The 25,635-nt window shown below is 38.4% G+C and overlaps 1 protein-coding gene across 10 annotated transcripts in view; it reads left to right on the top strand.

Moving 5' to 3' along the window:
- LOC136863993 (glutamine amidotransferase-like class 1 domain-containing protein 1) overlaps positions 1–25,635 on the top strand; it is a 717,178-nt gene that overhangs the window by 536,112 nt on the left and 155,431 nt on the right. For 8 of the 10 annotated variants that reach the window (XM_067140477.2, XM_067140475.2, XM_067140473.2 and 5 more), the window contains 2 exons: positions 19,683–19,763; positions 20,229–20,336. The exons of 1 other annotated variant lie outside the window; for it this stretch is intronic. In XM_067140477.2, coding sequence (XP_066996578.2) covers positions 19,683–19,763; positions 20,229–20,336 — 189 coding nt within the window. The remainder of the gene's footprint in view (positions 1–19,682; positions 19,764–20,228; positions 20,337–25,635) is intronic. One more of the 10 variants, XM_067140480.2, reaches the window with a different exon arrangement.

Below are 25,635 nucleotides of genomic sequence, written 5' to 3'. Positions count from 1 at the left end.
CCGCTTAAGAATCTTAAGATGGAAATCCAGAATGGATTACGAAAATTGGAGGAAGCTCTTGATGCTGGAGCAGCATGCGGGACATCCTGGAAGAGAGCTAGGGAAAATCTAAAACAGGAACAAACAACCGTAGAGATAAATGAATTGCCTATGACACCGACACTGAAAAAACTAGAAGCGATAACGAACAGATGGAAATAATATTTCAGTGAACTGCTGAATGGTGAGAAATGAGACTCATGGAGAAGGTATCCAGGCAGCAGGAATAGAAGAAGTAACAGAGAACGAATTAAGCATTACAATGACAGAGGTGGGATGGGCTATTAAAAAGGTAAAGATGGGAAAAGCTGTGGGGAATTGATGAAGTAGCCATAGAAATGATCAAGGCTGTAGGACCAGCAGGACTCCACTCGGGTGTGTATGGAGAGAGAAAACATCGGATTGGGAAAATGAAGTTATAAGATGTGCAGCAACCACCGAGAAATCAGCATCCTCTCCCATGTTGCGAACATAATGGAAAGGATACAGGAAGAAAGAATTACTGTAGAGAGAAGGTAGAAAGTCAGTTACAAGAGGAGTAGACGAATAAGTTTGAGTGGTGTTTTTAAAAGTAGAAAAGATCACATTATGAAGACAAAGTTGAAATTCAAGAGAACACATTGGGGCAAATATTCATGTATAGGTAGGGGTGTTAGGGATTGGAATAATTTACCAAGGGAGATGTGCAATAAATTTCCATATTATTTGCAATAATTTAAGGAAAGCCTAGGAAAACATTAGATAGGGAATCTGCCAGCTGTGCAACTGCCCTAAATGCAGATCAATGTTTGATTGATCGATCGATTGATTGATTGATTGATTGATTGATTGATTGATTGATTGATTGATTGATTGATTGATTGATTGATTGATTGATTGATTGATTGATTGACGGGGAGGAGAAAGATAAGGAGAGATTGGTAAAGTTTTCCAACAAGAAAAAAAAAAAACAAGATGAAGGAAATGAAGGAGGATAAAGATATTCAACCTCTAACAGATGGGGTGGATTGTGGCAGAATGGAGGTCATTGATAGTGGGGAAAAAACAAGATAAACGGACCCATTTAAAACCAAGGGATCGTTCAGATGCCATGTTATGGGGTAACTCAACAGGGACTCAAGATGTGTTCAAGTGACAAAAGAAGGCAATAAGATGTATTAAAGGTAAGGCCACAAGGGAGTCTTTTAGACCTATGTTCCAAGATCTTGCAATTATGACTCTTCTCTCATTATACATTTATCATAGTATACTCAATACTAAAGAAAATCCCATCGACCTAACAACTTGTAGCGATGTACACTCATATGGCACAAGATATAGGAACGATTTAGATTTACCACATGTTAGGCTGAGAAAAACACAAGAAAACTATAGGTATAATGGCATTAAATTATTAAACAAACTACCTGCCCGAGTAAAGGATATGCCCCTATGTAACTTCAAAAGAACCCTTAAAAACTGGTTGACATCCAATAGCTTCTACTCAGTATCTGAATTTGGAGGAAAAATAACACTGTTTCAAGGGGGGTAATAAAGGTCAACGCCATCCTAACACGTTGGTAAATTAGTAGTTATTTATCACTCTCTTGGATGAATAGTGTTATGTTTATTTTAACTTTTGTGTATATAGTTGTATTTATTTTCTGTGCTTAATGAGATACTTGTAATATTTTGTAACTATGCACCTATGACCCTGTCCATTGCAACTGCCAGTTGCCTAACAACAATAAAACATTTTCTATTCTATTCTATTCTTATCAAATCAACAAACGACAAGACTTTTCCAGATGTTTTGAAGGGTATTCAGAGTAAAATAAAACCGGAAGACAGCGGGGTGAGCATTCGATCTATTCATAAATCTCAGACTGGGGCGATTCTTCTCACTTTTAATAAAGCCAGACAAAATGAGAACAGGGACAATTTTAACCAATCTTTAAGAGGTGTCCTTGGAACGGATGGGGACGTGAAGACTTTGACTCCCTGCACTACCTTGGAAATTCGGGACATGGACAGTATCACCACTACTTTAGATGTAGAGGAAGCTGTAAGAGAGGATCTTCAGAATTTTTAAGGAGCACTGAAAGTATCAATTAATAATCCGAACAACAGGGGGCGCAAAAACTACTTGAGTCTAGGGAATGTCGAGGTGCAGCCAATAATCGGCTATGTTCGGGCCTGCTCGAGTCATCTTGGCGTTTAGTACCGCCTACCTAGCGATTGCGCACCACGTGTGGGGCAAGAAGAAGAAGAAGAAGCTTTGTTTTGTTTTTCTGTCGAGGTGCAGCCATAAAGCATTTCCGCGAGGTGCAGCCGATGCAGCTAGACGCCGTACAGTTTGTATAACTTTAAAGCCTAGAGTTTTAACTACGGTACTCAAATATATTTTTAAAAGCGTTTTCAAGTCCCTGAAAAATAATTGCTAGTTGCTTTACGTCGCACCGACACAAATAGGTCTTATGGCGACGGTGGGACAGGAAAGGGCTAGGAGTGGGAAGGAAGCGGCCGTGGCCGTAATTAATTGCCTGGTGTGAAAATGGGAAACCACGGAAAACCATTTTCAGGGCTGCCGACAGTGGGGTTCGAACCTACTATCTCCCGAATACTGGATACTGGCCGCACTTAAGCGACTGCAGCTACTGAGCTCGGTTGAAAAATAATTAGGAGGCAAGATTGAACAACGAACGTTACGTGTAGAAATAATGAAACTAAATAATGATTTTTGCGTCTTTCTATTACGATAATTGAATGTTAATACTGATAGTAATAATAAAACTCAATAAGGATTTCAGTTTGTTCGAATCCTTGGTTGAATGGCTAGCGTTGTGGCCATCGTTTCAGAAGGTCCCGGATTTGATTCCAATCCGGATCGGAGATTTTAATTCCGTCTAATTACTTCTGGCTCAGAGACTGGGTGTAATTAGACCCATATTGAATTTGATATAATATGCTTACAATAGTGTGATTTTTTATTCCACCTTTTCAATACAATTGGTTTTATGTTGTTAGATCATAATCATAAAATAGTGTTGTAGCACTATGATCTAAAAATAGTGTTGTAGCACTATGATCTAACAACATAAAACCAATTGTATTGAAAAGGTGGAATAAAAAATCACAATATTGTAAGCATATTAAGTGGTATGTTCCGAGCTGTCAGGGGAGAGATGGCGTTGGAGGACATCAGTAGACGAATAAGTTTGAGTGGTGTGTTTAAAAGTACTAAGGATCACAGAATGAAGATAAAGTTGGAATTCAAGAGGACACATTGGGGCAAATGTTCGTTTATAGGAAGGGGAGTTAGGGATTGGAATAACTTACCAAGGGAGATGTTCAATAAATTTCCAATTTCTATGCAGTCCTTTAAGAAAAGGCTAGGAAAACAACAGGTAGGGAATCTGCCACCTGGGCGACTGCTCTAAATGCAGATCAGTAGTGATTGATTGATTGATTATCAATTTAGCAAAATGAGTATGGCATTTTAATTAATGCCTATCAAAATACGTACAATTGAAACTGCCTAAAAGTATTTTAGAAACTACTTGACAGTCTTTTAGGCAGCTAAAATTAACACCTAAATATCCGAAGTCTAGTAATCACTATTGCATGTTTCTGCGGTGGTTGGGAGTGCAGTGTGTTGTCTGAATTTAAGAAAAAAAAACTACCTCCTGTTTTCCTTGACCGGGTCAAGGATGAAATGAATGAAGCATATTTAGGCTAATGTACGATGGGATCGCCACTCGCAAGGTGATTTATTGATGACTGATAGATACTATGAAATGAGAATGGAGAGTGTTGCTGGAATGAAAGATGACAGGAAAAAAACCGGGAGTACCCGGAGAAAAACCTGTCCCATCTCCGCTTTGTCCAGCACAAATCCCTCGTGGAGTGACCGGGATTTGAACCACGTTATCCAGCGGTGAGAGGCCGACGCGCTGCCGTTTGAGACACGGAGGCTCAGTGTGTTGTCTGAATATTAAGAGAAAAGTGGTGGAACAAACACTAACACCCAGTCTCTGAGCCAGAAGTAATTAGATGGGATTAAAATCTCCGATCCGGATGGGAATCAAATCCGGGACCTTATGAAACGACGGCCACAACGCTGGCCATTCAGCCAAGGATTCGAACAAACTTAAATCCTTATTGAGTTTTATTATTACTATCAGTATTAACATTCAACTATCGCAATAGAAAGAAGCAAAAATTATTATTTAGTTTCATTATTTCTATCATTTTTAAACACGTAATGTTCGTTGTTCAATCTTGCCGCCTGATTATTTTTCAGGGACTTGAAAATGCTTTAAAAATATAGTTAAGTACCGTAGTTAAAACTCTAGGCTTTAAAGTTATACAAACATGCACGGTGTCTGGAGAGACAGATTTTATTTGTACTATTGCTTAAGAATGAAGGATATTCATACTTTAAAACGTGGGAGCGGCTCCACGCACTGCGCTCACGAGACACAGTGCTGGCTTCACGAAAACTGCATCGGCTGCACCTCGCGGGAACAGGCGGACATGCTTTATGGCTGCACCTCGACATTCCCTCGACAGCAAAACAAAGCTTTTTCTTCTGCTTCTCCTCCTTCTCCTGCTCCACACGTGGCGCGAAATCGCCATGATAGGTAGGAGGTCCTAAACGCCGAGATTTTTCGAGCTGTCCCGAGCGTAGCCGATGATGGCTGCACCTCGACATTCCCTAGACACAAGTGCAAAAACTTGCTATTATTGAGATAGAAGATAAGGAGGCTCAGAAACTTTTAGGAATTGGTAAAATTAAAATAGGATGGTTGGATTGTAGAATTCGAAAAAGGATCGTGGTATCTCGCTGCTTTCGATGTCTTTCATATGGGCACCATGCACGAAACTGCAAAGGTGCAGATAGAAGCAAACTTTGTTTTAAGTGCGGAGAAGCTGGGCGTAGGGCGGTAGGTTGCAAAGCAAATCCAAGGTGCATAATTTGCACAGACATTAACGTTGACGAAGCTAATCGAAGTCATGTTCTTGGCTCAAGAGTCTGCACAGCGTTTCGTGAAGCTCTCAAAAAGGCTAAAACCAGTAGTAAATGACGAAGGTTATTCAGGCAGTTATGCACAGGAGTAGAACTGCCAATGATCTTTTGACGCTGATGATCTTTGAGATACGAGTAGATGTATTTTTTTTTTAGTGAACCTTATCAAGACAGAGACCACCCAGGATGGTTCGTGTATAATTGTGGACAGCTGCAATTTGGATGCCAGATTTGGGTAGATGCCCAGTATCAAACCAAGGATGCGGAGACGGTTTTGTTTGGGCCCGCACTGGTAGATATTCTTTAATGAGCTGTTACTTTACACCAAATGAGTCAGTATTTGAATTTCAGGCTAAGCTGGATGGCCTAGAGGATGTATTACAAGGTTTTGACAAGGGTTTAATCGTGGTTGGTGAGATCAATGCACAAGCAATAGAATGGGGTATGTCACAGTATGACCCTAGAGGGCGCCGAACTATGGAGATGGCTGCTAGGTTGGTTTGATCGTCACTAATATTGGAAATGTGCCAACCTTTCGACGACTGGGCTGTAGGGGAACCATACCGGACGTAACTTTTGTATCTGAGGACATCGTGTTGAAAATCAATGACTGGCGGGTGATTGAAGAATACACAGGGAGTGATCACCAGTACATTATTTTTTGTGTTCTTCCTGTGTTCTTCCTGAAACTTTACAGATGAATATTACATCGTATAAACCAACACGGTGGAATATAGAAAGTACGGACAGAGAAAAATTTCTTGCTATCTTAAGAAATGAAATGGATAGTATAACAGAACAAATTTGTTGTTATAAAGGGAAAGAAGTGGCTGAGAAACGTGTTGAACTCACCATGCAGCTTATTTGGAGAGCATGTGATCTGTCCATGACTCTTAATACATTATGAAACAAGAAGCGTTCAGCGTATTGGTGGATCAAAGATATTGCTGACCAGAGAAGACGTTGTCTGCAACTTAGACGGAAGGCACAGAGAGCACGAGTCAGCCAAGAAGACACCTCACTCAAGTCGGCGAAGACAGAACTGAGAAATGCTATCAAAAAGAGTAAAGTCGACAAATGGTGGAAAATGGCTAAGGAAGTGGATGATGATCTGTGGGGTTTTGGATACAAGATTGTTATGAAGAAACTTGGAAGTTTCTTGAACCCGATCATGGACTCAAATGCAGTGAAGGATATTGTAGATACATTATTCCAGATCATCCTGAGAGGTCTGATGATGATTATGATGATGATGACTTCATAGATGATGTACCACTTTTTACACAAGAAGAATTGACGAGAGTGATTAGGTCCCTTAGAAATAAAACGGCTTCAGGACCAGATAGTATTCCAGCAGAGATACTAGAGCTGATAGCAGATATCTGTCCACAGCTACTGCTGAAAATGTACAATAGCTGCCTGCTATCGGGGGTTTTTAGTGTTCGCTGGAAAACAGGTCAGCTAGTTTTAATAAGCAAAGGGAAATCTGGAGGCTGTAGGCCTTTATGTATGCTGGATACTGCTGGTAAAGGATTAGAGAAACTTTTGCAGCCAAGAATACTTTCAGCAGTTCAGCTAGCTGGGGATCTCTCTGATCGTCAACATGGTTTTCGAGGAGGACATTTGACAATCGATGCAGTATGAGAAGTGTTGAATACAGCGAAAAGTGCACAAATGGGCAATCATCGTTCTCGAAAAGTGACACTTCTTGTGACTCTGGATGTTAAGAACGCTTTCAAATCGGTAAGGTGGAATGACATATTGGAAGCGCTTCAAAATACTTTCAAACTACCAGAGTATCTCATGCACATAATGAGAAATTCTTTGAAAGATCGTACTCTAGTATATCACACAGAAAATGGGCAGAGAGTGAAAGAGCTGACAGCTGGTGCAGCACAAGGGTCCATCTTTGGCCCAAATCTGTGGAACATTGTGTATGATGGATTCTTGAGGTTAGAGATGCCGGAAGACATGATGCTAGTGGGCTATGCTGATGATATAGCTTTTATGATCGTAGCTCGAAATTTGGAGTTGGCTCAGTTTAAGCTAAATAAAGTGATGCGACGGATGAAGGATTGGATGGTGAATCACAGATTACAACTGGCAGATCATAAAACAGAGATTGTTCTCTTGACAAGAAAAAGGATCACGACCGTCATTCCAATGTATATTGGACAAACAGAAATTGAAACATCTAGAAGTATGAAGTACCTCAGAGTGACACTTGATACCAAACTTACCTTTTGGGATCATATCAAACGGGTGTCAGATAAGGTGGTGAAAACAACGATTGCGCTGAGTAGAATAATGAGCAACGTTAAAGGTCCAAAGTCTAGCAAACAACGACTTTTGATGTCGATAGTTCACTTGACGATTCTATATGGTGCCGAAGTCTGGGCTGAATCTCTGAAGTTTGAAAAATACCGGCAAAGGATAGCTGCGGTACAGCGGAGATCAGCTTTGCGTATTACAAGCGCATATCATACAGTATCCGAACCTGCGATTCTTATGGTAGCAGCGATAGCACTGATTGATTTACTTGCCTTAGAGAGACAGGAAGTCTGGCGAACACAAGGGGAGCTTCGAAAGAAGCGTGCTAAGGAGCTAGCTTATAGGCAACGACTGGAGCGGTGGCAGCAAAGATGGGAGGAAGATCCTCGAGGAAAGTGGGCTAAGCAGCTGATACCACGTCTAGCTGATTGGGTTGCCCGAGCTCATGGTGAGGTTAACTTTTACATTACGCAACTATTGATAGGTCACATATACTTCCGGAAATTTCTACATAGAGTAGGTAGAGCGAGCGACTCGGTGTGCATTTATTGCAATGATGTAGATGATGTATTTCACACATTTTTCGTATGCTATCATTGGTCAATTCAGAGAAGTTGTTTACATACTGAGCAAGGAGAGTAGGTGCCAGAAACTATTGTGCAGGTGATACTACGAAACCAAGAATCTTAGGATCAGGTAGCAGTATATGTAGAAGACATCCTGCGTCAGAAAAAGAGGGATATGAATGCTCATGAACAGCAGTAAGGAGAAATAAAGGAAGAAAAAACCTGAGAAATTAGCACGACACCCCCTGAAGTAATGCGAGAAAGGTTCCGGGGTGGAGATATACGTCATGGGGAAAAGGGTTGGTGAGTTTTAGTGACTAGGAATCTCACACGCTTGTGGAGTACGGACCCTCACAAGTATCTCGTGAAAGATTTCCCACACTTCCCCGTAAAAAATACTATTATTATTATTATTATTATTATTATTATTATTATTATTATTATTATTATTATTATTATTATTATTATTATTCCTCTTGCGTTCCAGCCTTCTAAGGACCACGTTACAATTTCAATTCTTCCTCCTTAGTTCTTTCCTTTTCTTCCAGTATTCTTTCATTGTTTCACTGGTGCTTCTTTTTCCTGTCTTCAGTCCACTTTGTGCCTGTTTTCTTTTCCTTCCTCCCTTGGAATCCTTTCATTTGTAAGACTTTCTTTCTAAAAATCTTTCTTTCCAATAATTCTTCTTCTCGTATGTTGTTCCTTTACAGGTCTTTCTTGACTTCTTGAATCCAGGTGGTAGTTGATTTCTTTTCCCAAAGGTACTTGAAGATTTGTTTAGTTAATCTATTGTCATCCATTCTGTAAATGTGTCCAAGAAATAGCAATCTCCTTTTTCTTACTGTTTCTGATATGTTTTCTATGTTCTGGTAAATTTCATTGTTACTTCTTAATTTCCAAAACTCTGCAATTCTTAGAGGACCTAATATTTTCCTTATAATTCTTCTTTCTAATATTTCTAATTTATCGAGCATGTAGTTCAGTGCTGGACATTCGCTAGCATAAAGGCATTCTGGTTTCACTACTGTGTTGTAGTGCTTTATTTTAATCTTTTATTATTATTATTATTATTATTATTATTATTATTATTATTATTATTATTATTATTATTATTATTATTATTATTAAGTCCAACACATACTTCATTACGACTTCTGCATTATTGTAACTGAACCTGCTTCTTCCTCCAACTAGATATCCCTAATTCCATGTAGACTTTTCTTTAAAGATATTTCATTCATAGAATCGTTAGATTATATATACACCTTCATTATAGACTGTTATGCCTTTCAACATTGTCTACAAGTCTCTGCAAATTAACTAAGTGCCTCCACAATCCTCTACTTGTAGCTAGTTCTATGGCCTCATTCAGTTTTACACCTCTTATTACTAAATCATAAAGAACTGATGATAAAAATCATCGCCTTGGTTTCCTTCTGCTTCTCTTACCCACCATGGCCAAGTCCATTATTCTCCTCGGTAACCTATCCTCTTCCATTCACTTCACGTGACCCTACCATGAAAGCCGTTTTGTATGTACAGTTTCATCCATCAAGTTCATTCTGAACTTAGCCTTTATCTTCTCATTCCCAGCACCCTCCTGCTGCTGTTCCCACCTGTTTGTACCAGCAACCATTCTAACTACTTTCATGTCTGTTACTTCTAACTTATGAATAAGATATGCTGAGTCCACCCAGTTTTCACTTCTGCACAGCAAAGATGGTCTGAAAATAGACCGATGTTAAAAAAAAAAAACAGTTCAAAAAAATTAGGGGAGCTGCTTTCTAATGTCTGGTATGTGAAAGTTAATTTGATAGATGGGGTTCCAATGGTCGTACAGCATACCTTGAGACCTTAGCTACTCAGTTTATGTCAAATCAAAGTTATACTCCATCTGTAGGCATAGCCTTGCATTAAACTGTCAGGTGACCCCTCAAATCAAAGTGAATAGCAGTGCGTCTGTGTGTCGTTGTGAGGTATACAGACTACTGTGGTCATTTGAGCACATTGTACGTCAACCAGCACATCCCATGAGACATCTTAACGAGGTTCAAGTTGCAAGGGCCGTCACTTTGATCGAGGAAGGATGGACTTTTTGTCATGATGCTGTGGATCTCAATGTCTCTCCGTCAGTTATTCACCGCTTGAGGATTTGCTACAGTGAGACAGACCAGTTCACAAGGAGGGTTGGACGAGGTCATGGATGCATGACAACCCCACAGGATGACTGATATCTGACCATCTGTGCTTTGCAGCGTCATTCGGCAACTGTCGGAGAACTGCAACAAGACATCAGGAGGGTCACTGGAGTCACGGTGTTTGACCAGACAGTAAGGAACAGAAGTGTCCTTATGACCCACACGGCCTGTTTGACTGCCCCATGTTGTAAAGCAACAACATCGCGCGGCTCGCCTTCTGTTTGCCCGTACCACCGTCAGCTGCCAACTTCACCAATGGAGACCTGTGTTGTTCACAGACGAGTCCAGATTTCCCCTGACACGGCGTGATGGATGTCAATGTGTATGGAGACTCCGTGGTGAGCAGTACATGCCAAATGTTGTCCAGGAAGGTGACCGATTCAGACAAGGTTCTGTGATGGTGTGGGGTGGCATCAGTATTGATGGCCGTACGGATCTTGTCGTCGTCAGTGGTAATCTTACAGCTGTGGGGTAAATCGAGCAGATACTGCTACAGCATCTGTTGGTTGCTGCATACGGTGTTGGCCCTGAATTCGTACTCATGCACAACAATGCCAAGGCTCACATAGTGCGCATCATCAGAGCTGTCTTGAGAGAACTGGACTTTGAAGAGATGGAATGGCCAGCAGTGAGTCCCGACCATAATCGCATCGAGCATATGTGGGATAGGCTTGACAGAAGTGTTCGTGGGTGTCCTGTTCCACCACAGACTCTCCAACACCTCAAACAGGCTCTCTTTGAAGAATGGGACCTGATACCGCAATGTGACTTCCGTCGACGTATACGGAGCATGCCAAGTAGGTACCAAGCTGTGATAAATGCTCGTGGGGACATACACCATACTGAGCACTCTGTGATAAAAATCCATCCTGGAGGACTGTTATCACTTTGTTTTTGCCCCTATTTGGACATTTCCGTTTGTGTTCTGTAAATGAACGCGAATCCATCAATGTTCTTTTGTATACTTCAACAGTAAAGAATAAAGGTTTAGTTGGTAATATACCCGAGTGCGAGGTATTGTTTTGTGGAGCATGGCATATGTTCAGAAACATGTTCCCATAATTTTTTTGAACTGTGTAGTTTTATCTGAGAACTCATTTCTTTTTTACATAATACCATTAGTCGGAACTGTGAGTTCACTACATTAGTTTTGCTGCACCTTAATTCAGTTTCACTTAGTATATTGTTGTCCTGGGAGAATATACATCCTATATATTTGAAAATATCCACCAGTTCCAATTTTGTATTTATAAGTGAGACTCTCACATATTAACAAGAATTCTTGCTTATTTTGTTGCCATGTTTCTCTAGAGGTATTTCATAAAGCATGTTAATGATCTAACTTGCTTAGGATCCTAGTGCATTATTATCTGTACCTTGAGCACCTAATGATTCTTAACCATTCAAACCTAACAGTCAAACACTCTGCAGAATATTATGCTATGCATTTGTAACCGGCACTTAAGTGGCTACACCAAACACAGTTAAAGGAGGAAATTAAGTGCAATTACACGGTACCTAAGACACTACACAAACAACAAAACATCTGATGAACTACACAGAACTCCGCCAATAACAACACTGGTAAATATCAATAGGGGCAACTTGATGATGATAAACCAGGAACGTGGAAAGGAAACTGGTAAACCTTACAAAGAGCCGTGGAGGTCCGAAGGTTGCAGTTTTCCGAAAAGCCAACAGTGATCTCCTGTTTTTAAAATATTATTTACAAAATCAGCAATACAAATTAACTTCCAAAACAAATTCAGCTGTACACTAAATCTAGACACACACTACATGCCACATACACGTTCTTTGACAAATACAGTTTAGATGTTCCTAGATGAGAGCTTTGCCTTAAGTTCAAAGAGTTAAGCAAATACATCTCAGTACAAATCAAATTCCACAAATACAATATTGAAGGTAGGAGGAACCACAAAATACTATTGCATTTTGGAGTGAAACCAAAACTTGCTTTTCACATCTGATCAGAAGAGTGGAGATTAGGGCAAACTCCTGTGATACACCAACGAAAACTTAATGGAACTTAAAACCGGACAGAAAGCAACAGCGCTTACCCTGAGGCAGCCCATGCTGGTACCGAGGAGACGTTCATGACGTCAAAAACTTCAGCAGGCTCGGCAGGCCAAGACCAAGACGGCTCAGAGACTTAAGACCTCAGACCTCTCACGAAATTCCGCCTAGCCCCTTTTAAAGGGAAATATGGCCGTGGAGTAGCCAAACACAATACAGGAGCTTGCCCGGATTGACCAATCACAACACATTCTGCGCTCACGATCTTTGAACCATTTTCTCGAACACAAACGATCGCGATCCTTCCATTTCCAGAATATTAAGAACATATTTCTGGAATGCATAACTAACAAAGGCCAACACACCCTGTTCAAAAATTCACGTCAAACTTTCTGGACAGTTCCAGTAAATATAGAAATGATATCTACTAGTTACAAATACCATATGTTACAAAAATATGTACACTGTACAGGTTAGGTAGTTACATGGAATAAAAATAAAGTATTGTATCACCACACTCCAGATCATTCAGAAGATATTACTAAAACACAAGATTTACAAATAAAATCTCCCTACAAACACTTTTGTAAGTTTCCTAAGTCGCTGACTAATTTTACAAACATATTAATCTGAATTTATATTGAAAATCTGAATATCTGCATTTAAAATGGAAATTATGAAAATTAACATTCATTAAATAAAATACACACTCGTCGGACCTTGTACTCACACTTACTTGTTACCTGCTTACTTACACATACGTTATTTGAAGGGCGCCAGCTGCCACTCAGTGCAGCAATAATAGAATGAGACTCTTGACTATCTCTAGGGTGTGGGGTAATAAGCTTACTTTTGACAACATACCATATAAGTTCTGGGAAAAGGAGATTGGCATTCAGTTTCCCCATTAATTTTGAGGTTAAGATATTTTACTGTCAATGAAATGAAACTATGAATTCGTTTGATAGAACAATATATATTCTTTAAATAATATATCAAAAAAATAGTGAGTCTTGTTGCGATAAAACAGATGAGAATATGAAATTATGACATTGCAACTGAAAGAAACTAGGCATGAATTTGAATTCTTCTTGACTGGACATTTAACAATTTATAAGAAATATTTCCCTCACTGATTCACTTGACTCTACCTTCAACACTTTTTGTGTAATTACGACATATTCCTTTGATCTGGTGTTTACTGTAGATGTGTCACGCCTAACTTGGTGATACATCCTTGTGACTGCTTCTTCTCCATATCATCTGACTTCTTTGTAAGTCAATATGGTATTACCTCTTGGCAGGTCCAGGGTTGCCCTCTCTGACTTCATGGTAAGCCCTTGCGTCCGTGTCTTCAACTGAGTGAGCGACCAACCTATTGGTCTCACTCTCTCAATGACCAATAATTAATGGCTCACTAAGTCTTCACCATCTCTCGTTCACACTCGTTGACTGACCAACTAAGGCCTCTTGATCTAGTAGACTTCTTCACTGTACTGCATCCGTATAACTAATGACTGACGCTACAATATGCACCCACCTTTTATAGACGTTGGTTGACACAGCTACGTAATCTCCAGAAATAACAATGACATACTCCCACCTACGCGACAGATATTACATACAGTGGTGAAATAGCCCTGGGCGGCCGACTCTCTGAGCGCATATCTAAATAAATAGGATGACGTAGCCATGGAGTGGCGATGACTTGGCAGAATCGCCAGTGGTATAGCAATATAACAACGTCACTTCCAATCTCTGATATATACAACAATTCTCACTGTACAGGTATTGAGTGTTATTCTACACATACGTATATATGCATACATCTAAGTACAATCTTGCAAGCAACAGGCATTGCAAAACAGAATTGAATAAGACTGATAATTACAATAATAGTAATAACATCACAGATAAAATAATAATATGGACATAATAATAATAATAATAATAATAATAATAATAATAATAATAATAATAATAATAATAATAATAATACAATAATAAAAATACAGATATCATCTTGTAACGGGATTTGAACCGTTACAATTCGCCTCCCTCATAAATAAATCGAAGAACAAAGAATCGATTGATTTATAAACAACATAATAGAAATATAACACTGACACATATAAACACTTTAAATGAGTATACAACAATAATTTTCTTTTTCAACATCCATACATTTTATAAAATATCAAAGGTATGAGAATTTTTCTCGCACATTGTCATCGCAGATAACTGTCCAGTGTCCCATTCTCATACAATACACAAGAGCATAGCCCTTAATTTAACACACACAAATAATTTTCAATCAATATACAACATTCTTCTCCTTTTTTTTTTTTTTAACATATCAAAATATTTTGTGAAAATTCACTTATATGAGAACTTTTTTCGCATATTGTTATCGCAGATAACTGTTCAATGTCCTGTTCTCCGTTTTTTTTTTTTTTTTTGTCACACAGTACATGACAATGTAGCACTTATTCTTCCAATACACCAATACGACACTTGGTTCACACGCAAATCGCAGATGTTAGTTTTATTTTGCCAGTTTCTCACAAAATTTAATCTTCTTATTATTATCTCAACAAATCTCACGTGAAGTACTTCTTTACATTCATAATACTATAAATACCGACAATATCCCCTTCCTGATCTTTTAAAGACTATGCACACTCCCCGACACGGTTCTCAATAGTGAAATACCCCTGATACAAAAAATAACTTCGACATATTTCCCGCCTCTGCAGATGATGAAATGGAACTCTGAGTAGCACTCTGTCACTCAAACTGAATCAATTTTGCCCTTGTAAACTTACATATCTCAATAAATCACATCCTCCCTGGCAACAATAATTAAAGAATCAATACTATGGCTACAAGATGGTTCAATTATTCCATAATCCAGCAAAATGTTTATTTGTTCTTAGACATCACTAGCATTTTTAAGTTGACTGGGGTACTTACCTCCCACAAACGATCAATGGTCATTTACTACAAATTTGTTCATATACATGTTCTTCCTCACTTACCACTAAATACCTCTCGATGCTTACCTGACATCGAACACAATTACTTCTCCTGTAATTCACTCAAATTACCTCACGTCACTGCCTCATACCGAGTGTCCCTCGGATACTGGTCGTACAGGCACGTAACACACCCAACAAAACATTTCCTCTCACTAGGAACAACTTCACTTACCTCTCATATATTTCAAAGAACATACGTCACTAACACACTTACCTCAGACCATCATAATTAACACGTACTTCTTTTGCTAGTTTCCTCATAGAACAGACACACACTACCTAAATTAAAGTCTACTCTACTTCCATGATTTGCAACCAAGTCAGCTCCTAAAACAACTGAATACACAAGATCTGGTACAACAAGGCGTGGCTGAAACTTACAATTATATCTTCAATTGACTGGTACCGCTATCTTATTTACTCACTATGACTTACCCAACGGCTGTTATAATATCTAATAGTACCTTCACTTACCTTCTTCATATCACAATTTCCATCATCGGAGTTACTATCTCACTACTTACATCATATTCTCAGTATTATAAGTACTTACATCACTTACCAGAACACTTCTTACGTCTAACTTACTGCTACCATTAATTACTGCATGATCTACGAATACGGCACTACTTAAATATCTCACTTAACATTACTTAGGTCACAATCACACTATACTCTTAAATCTATTTTCATTACATAACTACTTATACTGAATAAATACTAAATACCAGTTCATTTACTACCTTCAGCCTGTCTACTTAATCTACCCGATTCCCTGTGAATCTGAGATACTCTGGCTCGATAACGTCACCTGGATAATATTCATATTAAGACTATCATAGTCTCTCTGATAACTCAAACCCGTACGCCTCCCATCTTCCGATTCTCTCTGGTTACTCCTCTGATCCTCTCTCTCATAACTTAAATACATACGCCTCCCATCTTCCGATTCTCTCTGGTTACTCTTCTGACCCTCTCTCTCATAATTCAAATCCATACGCCTCCCATCTTCCAATTCTCTCTGATTACTCTTCCGACCACTATCACCATCAACACAACTATTAATCCTCTGCGGATCATGATCACTACCTCTTCTCTGATACACGGCTAACATTTTTCCCTCTCTCTCTACTATACTACTTTCCCCAGCTATCATGCGCTCTCTCTCTCTCGCGCGCCCTTGCACACATTCTTTCCAAAGCCTATCAACGAATTTGCCTTTAATCTCTCCTAAATTAGACAAATTATTCCAGTACACTCGAAACCATATTCTACTTTCACCGATAAAAACGTTCGACAAGATTTCCAGTACGTATTCCCATTCAGTATTATTATTCCTCAACTTACTAGCAAATCTTTTCTCAACTACTTTTACAAATTTTACAGAACTGAACTCTTCTCCAGAAAACCCAGTTAAATCACGATCCCTACTGAACAAACCACTCGCTATTACCACTTCTCTCGCCGTCTCACCTCTACCTTTCTGCCGTATCACTCCCTGGCAGTTCACAACTTCTTCTTCTTCTTCTCCTCCTACTTCTTCTTCTTCTTCTTCTTCCGCTGCTCTCTCAGAATTCTCTTCCACTATTCTCACTTCTTCCTTCAATTCTTTCTCTCTCTCTCTCACCTGTTGTGATAGCATTTCCTGTTCGTTCCGTAGTTCACCGACTTCCACAAGTTTGCTTTCAATTTGTTCAATTCTACTAATCTGTTCCCTCGTATCTTCCCTAACTGTATTGTAAATTTTGTCCAATCTTTTCTCAACTACCTCATGAATTTCTTCCCGATTACTCGAAATCTTATTACTTAGCTGTGAGATATTCTCTGTACCAGTTCCTTTATCATGCTTAATTTGAGTATGAAAATCGCTCTGATTCAACTTCATTTCACCTTCAATTTCAACACATTCTTCATTTGACTTACTTTCTAACTTACATGTTGACCTAGATGTTTGATTATTTATCTCTAATATCTTAGAATCTATTTTACTAATGGTCACATTAAAATTTTCTTTATAACTGGCAATTAATTCTTCCATCTGTCTATTCCTATTTTCGATACTTCTATTAATCATTTCTTCCATTTTGCTACAGCTACCAATCACTTCTTCCATTTGTTTGTTATTATTTTCATTACTAGTATCAATTTTTTCTTCCATTTTGCTATAGCTACCAATCACTTCTTCCATTTGTTTCTTATTATTTTCACTACTACTAATTAATTCTTTCATCTCTTTCTTATTATTTTCACTACTACTACCAATCATTTGTTCAGTTTTATTACTTATCTCTTTCTTACTATTTTCGTTACTAATATCCACCTTTTCAATCATCTCGTTTATTTTGGCCAACAACAAAATAAGAAGTTGTCGTTCCCTACCCCCTGGGACTTCGTTTTGAGTTTCAACGTGCTTCTCAATTTCTGCACTTTTCTGAATTATGTCAGAAGCTTCCATCGTCTTCACCTGTTCCCTACTCTGAATTTCACCTTGGATGTCCGCAGAAGCAATGACCTCGTCGTCACATGACTTGTTATTGTCTTCCTTGTCCATCTTTGGTTCACTAGTGATAGTACGTGATCTCAAATTAATTTCCCTCTTCAAATCCCTTGATATATCCCCAAAATACAAATATATATCACAAAATTACACTCCTGACATTTACGGGTAATAATTCCGTTGGCTTAAATGTGCATACTCGTCCCAAATGAACCTATGATATGCTGTCATTCAGACCAAATTCTGAATTTATTCATGCCCCACGTTGGGCGCGACTTTGTAAGTTTCCTAAGTCGCTGACTAATTTTACAAACATATTAATATGAATTTATATTGAAAATCTGAATATCTGCATTTAAAATGGAAATTATGAAAATTAACATTCATTAAATAAAATACACACTCGTCGGACCTTGTACTCACACTTACTTGTTACCTGCTTACTTACACATACGTTATTTGAAGGGCGCCAGCTGCCACTCAGTGCAGCAATAATAGAATGAGACTCTTGACTATCTCTAGGGTGTGGGGTAATAAGCTTACTTTTGACAACATACCATATAAGTTCTGGGAAAGGGAGATTGGCGTTCGGTTTCCCCATTAATTTTGAGGTTAAGATATTTTACTGTCAATGAAATGAAACTATGAATTCGTTTGATAGAACAATATATATTCTTTAAATAATATATCAAAAAAATAGTGAGTCTTGTTGCGATAAAACAGATGAGAATATGAAATTATGACATTGCAACTGAAAGAAACTAGGCATGAATTTGAATTCTTCTTGACCGGACATTTAACAATTTATACGAAATATTTCCCTCACTGATTCACTTGACTCTACCTTCAACACTTTTTGTGTAATTACGACATATTCCTTTGATCTGGTGTTTACTGTAGATGTGTCACGCCTAACTTGGTGATACATCCTTGTGACTGCTTCTTCTCCATATCATCTGACTTCTTTGTAAGTCAATATGGTATTACCTCTTGGCAGGTCTAGGGTTGCCCTCTCTGACTTCATGGTAAGCCCTTGCGTCCGTGTCTTCAACTGAGTGAGCGACCAACCTATTGGTCTCACTCTCTCAATGACCAATAATTAATGGCTCACTAAGTCTTCACCATCTCTCGTTCACACTCGTTGACTGACCAACTAAGGCCTCTTGATCTAGTAGACTTCTTCACTGTACTGCATCCGTATAACTAATGACTGACGCTACAATATGCACCCACCTTTTATAGACGTTGGTTGACACAGCTACGTAATCTCCAGAAATAACAATGACATACTCCCACCTACGCGACAGATATTACATACAGTGGTGAAATAGCCCTGAGCGGCCGACTCTCTGAGCGCATATCTAAATAAATACGATGACATAGCCATGGAGTGGCGATGACTTGGCAGAATCGCCAGTGGTATAGCAATATAACAACGTCACTTCCAATCTCTGATATATACAACAATTCTCACTGTACAGGTATTGAGTGTTATTCTACACATACGTATATATGCATACATCTAAGTACAATCTTGCAAGCAACAGGCATTGCAAAACAGAATTGAATAAGACTGATAATTACAATAATAGTAATAATATCACAGATAAAATAATAATACGGACATAATAATAATAATAATAATAATAATAATAATAATAATAATAATATAGATAAAATCATACAATAATAAAAATACAGATATCATCTTGTAACGGGATTTGATCCGTTACACTTTCTACTTGCAATATATTATACTACACCTGTGTCAGTATTCTCTGTCTATACTAAAGTACTTTGACTCTTCGGTCTATTTGCAAAGCTCGATGCACAGTGGAAATGAAATACAGTTCAGTAGGCCTATGGTTTCTGTACAGGTGTCTTGTTCCTTGGTGGAATAGTCAGTACACTGGCCTTTGGTTTAGAGGGCCCCGAGTTTGATTCCCATCCAGGTTCGGAATTTTAACTGTGTATAGTTAGTTTCTTTGGCTGAGGAAATGGGTTTTTGTCTTAATACATTTCTCTTCATAGATTCACCCCAAACAAGTGCAGAGCCTAATAAATTGAGAAAGGGTCAAGAAGAAGAAGAAGAAGAAGAAGAATCCTGTAAAGGTTACCAGTTATTATCCTACAACAAAAAAATTTAACGGGATTAACTTGGCTGCTGATTGAACAAAATTGTTCTTTAGTTTGTCATCCTAAGCATATTTATGTTCTTGTTTACTTATAGACAGTAAATAACTTTTATTCATTTCTTTTAAATTCACCAAACACACATTTACTGTATACATAGGACATGTATTTTCAGAATAATTGCTCATCAACTTTAAATATTCCTTATAGAATTGATCGAAAAATGTTATATTCAAGTACTGGTCACTCGAGTCCTCCAATTTCAGAATAGGTGTTCTAACCATTGTACTAAATTGATCCATACGAACTTGGTAATGATACCATTCTTGGAGGAGGGTTAAACCAACAACTTTGAAAATAAGAGACTTGGTTTTGAGCTCTGTAAATGTGCTGTTTGAGTTACTCTTTGTACATATTGTACTTCTTGTGCCTATATATTTTCAGCAAACCGGTATACTTGCTTGTTGATTCCACACTCACCGGGAGCTGCAGTAGATCTCTATATGAACAAAGACTTGGGACAAATCCTTCTTGAGTTCATAAGACACAGAAGTAAGTAATTCATTGGTGTTCATAATTACATTTTTCTTCTCTATAAACTACAAGGTACTTGTATAACAGTGGGTAATTATTAGTTTGGTAACAGTGAAAACTCATTAGTCCCTGTGATCAATTCTCTTTGCCTCATTTGAATAAAGAAATAGGATAGTTTGTTGAATTAATGTGTGATCTTAATGAGGAAAGCCTGGAGTGTTTCGGTATCCATTTTCTGCCCACTGGAAAGATGTATAAACCACAAAATACACTACCAGTCGATTCCAATTCTGACACCAGTTGTAATGTATAGGCGGGTAGCAGGTAAATAAATACAATACTGTTAGTGTTAAGTGTATGTTTTATTGACTAACACTAATCACTTACACAACTATGTAGTCACACCATCCTGCTAGTTCATGCTGTTCGGTCACACTAGTTATTCCTTCTGACACCTACAGGATAAAACCAATTATGTTGCTCACACTTCTGCAACTACCACTTGCACCCTAGGGTAGTTCACGATTAAATTCACTGTACAACTATATTGGCCGCATATTTCACAGTTTATCTTCATGTGTGATTAGTTTTATTTTTCCGTATTGATGGTGTTCAGCTCTGTCTCTGGCAGAACTGGACTGAAACTGAACTATCACAATCTTGTTCAGTCTGTCATAGGGACGTTGGCCCTTCCAGATGCCTTGCAAGAGTAGAAATTCCTGGAGCTCTCTGGAAATCAAATGCTCTGAAAACACCTTTAGCGTCCTTTCTTACACCACCGAAAGGTCTCCAGTGATGTAACAGGTGATGGCATTAGTGGTGGTTAAGGGACTGGCCTTGCGCACTAGTTCGTTTCATTCTGGTCATTAGCAGTTGCCACCATTGGCATCAGGCTAGCTTGCTCCTCCCAAGACTTTGTAACAAAATGGCAGACACCATCACAGTATGTTGTGATTTCTACCTAGTTTGATCCTCTTGATTCCAAGATCGCGGGTTCAAACCCTGCAGAAGCATTCAGATTTTTGAAGGACAGAGAAAGGTTACATTTGACTGTCCACATCATAAGATGTCAGCATGTAAAAGATCTCTAGTGACACATGCAGTATTTTTCTGACAAAATTAAATAAAACTCTGCTATAAATCATTGAAAGAGGGTTCTAGTTCTTTACCATAAGGTAGAGAAAAATAGAACATAAAATCAGGGTCAGATTCACAGGGGGGAGAGGGGATGGAACTGAAGGAAATTTCTCCACCACCAAATGGTCAGATGAAAGAATAAAAAATGTAAAATTTACAGAAATTAAAAAAATTAAATAGACCATCAGTTTTTGTGGTACCATTACCTGTTATTACCATTGGCACATTGCAGCTCACATTAATATATTACTACAGCAATGGCATTGTTTTCTAAATTAGTTTTTTCCTGCTCTTTATTGACATTTTTCTGTTTCCCCTGCATTTTGCATATGATAATACAAGGTAACCATTCTGAATTGTAATGTGTATACAATTCACAGAGCAACAGGACACACATTGTGGGATTATAAAATAAAAATGACAATAGGTAGGCTTGTTGCCCTCTTCTGTTAACAGTATGATCATTTGACCTTGAGGAGGAGAGAGAGTGCAAATGGTTAAAGCTCCACCCCATAGTGTGAAAGTACAGTGAATGACAGGAGAAATACCACCTCACTCTAAGAGATGTAGTGAGGTAGCATCATAATTACCCATGCTCCATGGTCTGGGTCCGCCCTTTGGGAGAAAATACATAAACTTAATTGTACCCATCAGTTTTTTAGTTTTTGTGATACCATTAGCTGTTATTACTATTGGCATATTGCAGCTCGTATTATTATATTACTACAGCAATGGCATTGTTTTCTAAATTACTGTTGTTTCCTGCTCTTTATTGACATTTTTCTGTTTTCCTTGCATTTTGCATAAGATATATAAATTAAGAGGTTACTTGAAGAAATCGTATATTTTTCCAATAGCCTATCCGTTAGAGCACGTGGCTGATGATGGCATGTTTTTATGCCGGGGCTGCTAAATCAGTTTGAAGCAAGGCAAGCACTGTGATTGACGAGGCTTCAAGCCACTAAGGAATTCACTACACCACAAGGCAGTCAATTTGTACCTAAACCAGTGTCAGTTTAATTTTATGATCACAAATAGACTGAACTTTTAGAAAATATTTGTTGTGAGGCCCCCTCTTAATCCTTAAACATGTTTTCAAAGCACCACCCCTCTCATAACACATTGAGGACGGGCCCCAAACGGTGGCTTCTACCCTGTGTTGACCGGATAGTACAAACCTCCAAGAAAGAAATTACACTGGTGCAGTAAAACTACTGTAACTCAAAAAGTATTCAAGATATAGACCTCAAACTTGGAACATGTACTCTCTAGGTTGCTTAGTAGTCTGTACGGTGTGATACCTTTTAAGGCAGAACTGTTTGTGGCCCCTTTTAATAGTCTTTCTAAGCCCAGTGCAGTAGGAATGCCCTGTTTGTGCCTTTCATGTACTTACTGTATTCAAGTATGCAAGGATTTCTCTTTACAGTTACTCCCCATTTAGTGTTAGCCGTTAATCATTATAAATATCCAATTCACTATCACTCAGTACCCATTATAACCGGTGTGCATATAATTAACTGCAAATATCGATATCTGCCGGCAACTGAATGCGCCGCACCATGTTGACATCTGCACTGGAACTCCAGGGAATAGCTCCACATATTCAATATTATTTTGTTAAATACATGAAAGGTTAAAGAAAGAAACATGCAGTGATAGCGATAGTTTATATTTAATGACTGTACCGTTTGGAACTCATAATCTCGCCCACAACTGTATCAATGATAAAGGAAGTACGAGGTGCAAAATAGTAAGAATTCTCGTACCCCCATCACCTACTATTGACTGTCATCTACTGTCAGGTGGAAAACGATGAGAATTCTCAATGCTTGTCACCCATGTGACACATCAGAAAATGAATCTGTGTATAAAAGTTGAAATACTTTGTCGTAACACAAAGCACGTTGCCATGTGCCCGCCACCTTGAAAATTGTCTCTAGGCATGCGCATAAGATCACCTGTGTATATACTGTAGGTTGTCTTCATGGTTACAGTGATCAAAAAAGTGGGAAAAAATATCGGCACTAACATCAATAATCCTGCTACTCCATGATATGATGGCAAACAGTTCAAACTGTAGCTAACAGACAGCGCAACAAGCTGAAAACTAAGTCAGTATGTAAAAACAGAGTTTTCCGGTACCTGTCCACAACCGCTGGCCGCAGTAATACAGAGATCTCCGGGGCTGGTCTTCAATGTGTTAACGTAATAGGCTATGTAAGAGGGGCTACTCACAATGCCCAGTAGCTCGTACCATCTTCCTGCTTGCTCTTCCCTTGCTATGGCCGTATGATATTTCTTGTTTCAAGGGGTGACAGCTAATTCCTAGCGTGCTGACTTCTTACCAAAGTGACCATGGACTGCAGTGCATACGAGATTTTTTTTTTAACGTCGCAATTACAACTACATTTTTTGCTGATGGGGGGAAAATGTGAGAGCCAGTACTGGGCAAATAGTGACCATGGCCTTAATTAAGGTACATGGTTTGAAAAGGGAAATCACATCTCTTTGGTTTGAATTTCACACAAAAATATTGGTCCCATTACTTATGATCACAAGATTTACAATCACTGGAAGCTTGTCTGCTTTTATTGTATGTTTCCAATATGATTTTTTATTTCTTTTTTCTTATGCTTGAGACAGTAAATTGCTAATACTCACAGTCCTGCAACTCATTTAATACGAGTCAATATTTAGTATAGAAAATTCAGATATGTCTGTTTTCTGCAAGTACAAAAGGTTTAAGGGTGCTGTCAAAAATTGTTTAAACATTTTGAAAGAATTCGTCAAATATTTGTAGGTTTTCACGCTGGAAGGAAATTCTTATTAACCTTTGAATATATTATTATTTTGTAGGTTTAAATTTTAAGACTTGCTAGCAGTAGCGATTCCACCTAATAGTAATGAAGAAGATCAAAATAGGCCTATTATATATCACCTAAATAAGGTTTTATTATGAGGTGTGATTTCATATTTCAAATTTCACTATTTATTTTCATTACACTCTGGTGGCCCCTTCGTGTCTAAAATGGTTAGATAGTGGCCTTTAACTCATGTATGCCTTAGTGGGTCATATTCATCCCATCAAATTTTACTGTCTTATAACAAACTGTTGTTTTGTAAACTGTAGCCAGATTGTTTCACTGAACCACAGTATGATTTTCCAGATAATTGTGCAGGAGTCTGTTTCAACTGTTTCAACTACAAGCATCATCGATTCAGTATTGTGTTTTAGAAGCAGTTCATTGGTCAGTAATACTATTGTTTAACGCTAGTTTCTGGGAATCTAGGGCATTGCGGGTCGGATCCACTGATTGTTTTAACTTCATATCCATCCATTCATTTTTTGTCCTCATGTTTTTGAATTCTGGTCAGTGGAGGATTATGGATTTTTACATTGCCATAACATTTCGTCTCATTTCGTACCATTAGGGGCTGGTGACCTAGATGTTAGGCCCCTTTAAACAACAAGCATCATCATCATCATCATCATCATCATCATCATCATCATCATCACCATCATGTTTAACTGTTGCTATCATTCTTGATTTGGAGTTCATATAAGAAAGATGGATTGTGAGCTGTCTGCACTAGAGAGAAAAATTTTAGTAAATTTATTTGTACTGTTCGTTAATGTTTGCAGCATTGCAGTATTTGATACTTAAAACATTTTGAGTAGCATAGATAAAAGATTTGTTGGTTGTGTACATTACTTAGAATTTCTAGTATTTTCATTAGTATATCATGTGGGTTGAAAACTTCCCGCTGGGTATTTTCCCGAGGTTTATCATTCATTAATATTTATGCTGGTTGTTATTGTTGTTGATAATAATAATAATGGCGAATGGCCTCCGGAGAGGCTTGGTGCAGGTCTTTTAATTTGATGCCTGAAGGCGATCTGCACGTCGTGATGAGGATGAAATGATGATGAAGACAACACATACACCCGGCCCCCACGCTAGGGGGATTAACCAATTATGGTTAAAATTCCCAACCCTGCTGGGAATGAAATCCAGGACCCCTGTGACCAAAGGCCAGCACGCTAACCATTTAGCCATGGAGCCAGACAGGTTGTTGATAATGCATTGATAGATAAGCTTAGGATCCTCTCAAATTTGGTGACCATACTGTTTCACTATAAGAATGTGGACAAGCTAACAGCAGTAAGTAGTAAGTAAAC

The sequence above is a fragment of the Anabrus simplex genome, chromosome 2 (assembly GCF_040414725.1).
Source record: "Anabrus simplex isolate iqAnaSimp1 chromosome 2, ASM4041472v1, whole genome shotgun sequence".
Classification (NCBI taxonomy): Eukaryota; Metazoa; Arthropoda; class Insecta; order Orthoptera; family Tettigoniidae; genus Anabrus; species Anabrus simplex.
This window is presented reverse-complemented; position numbering and strand designations above follow the sequence as displayed.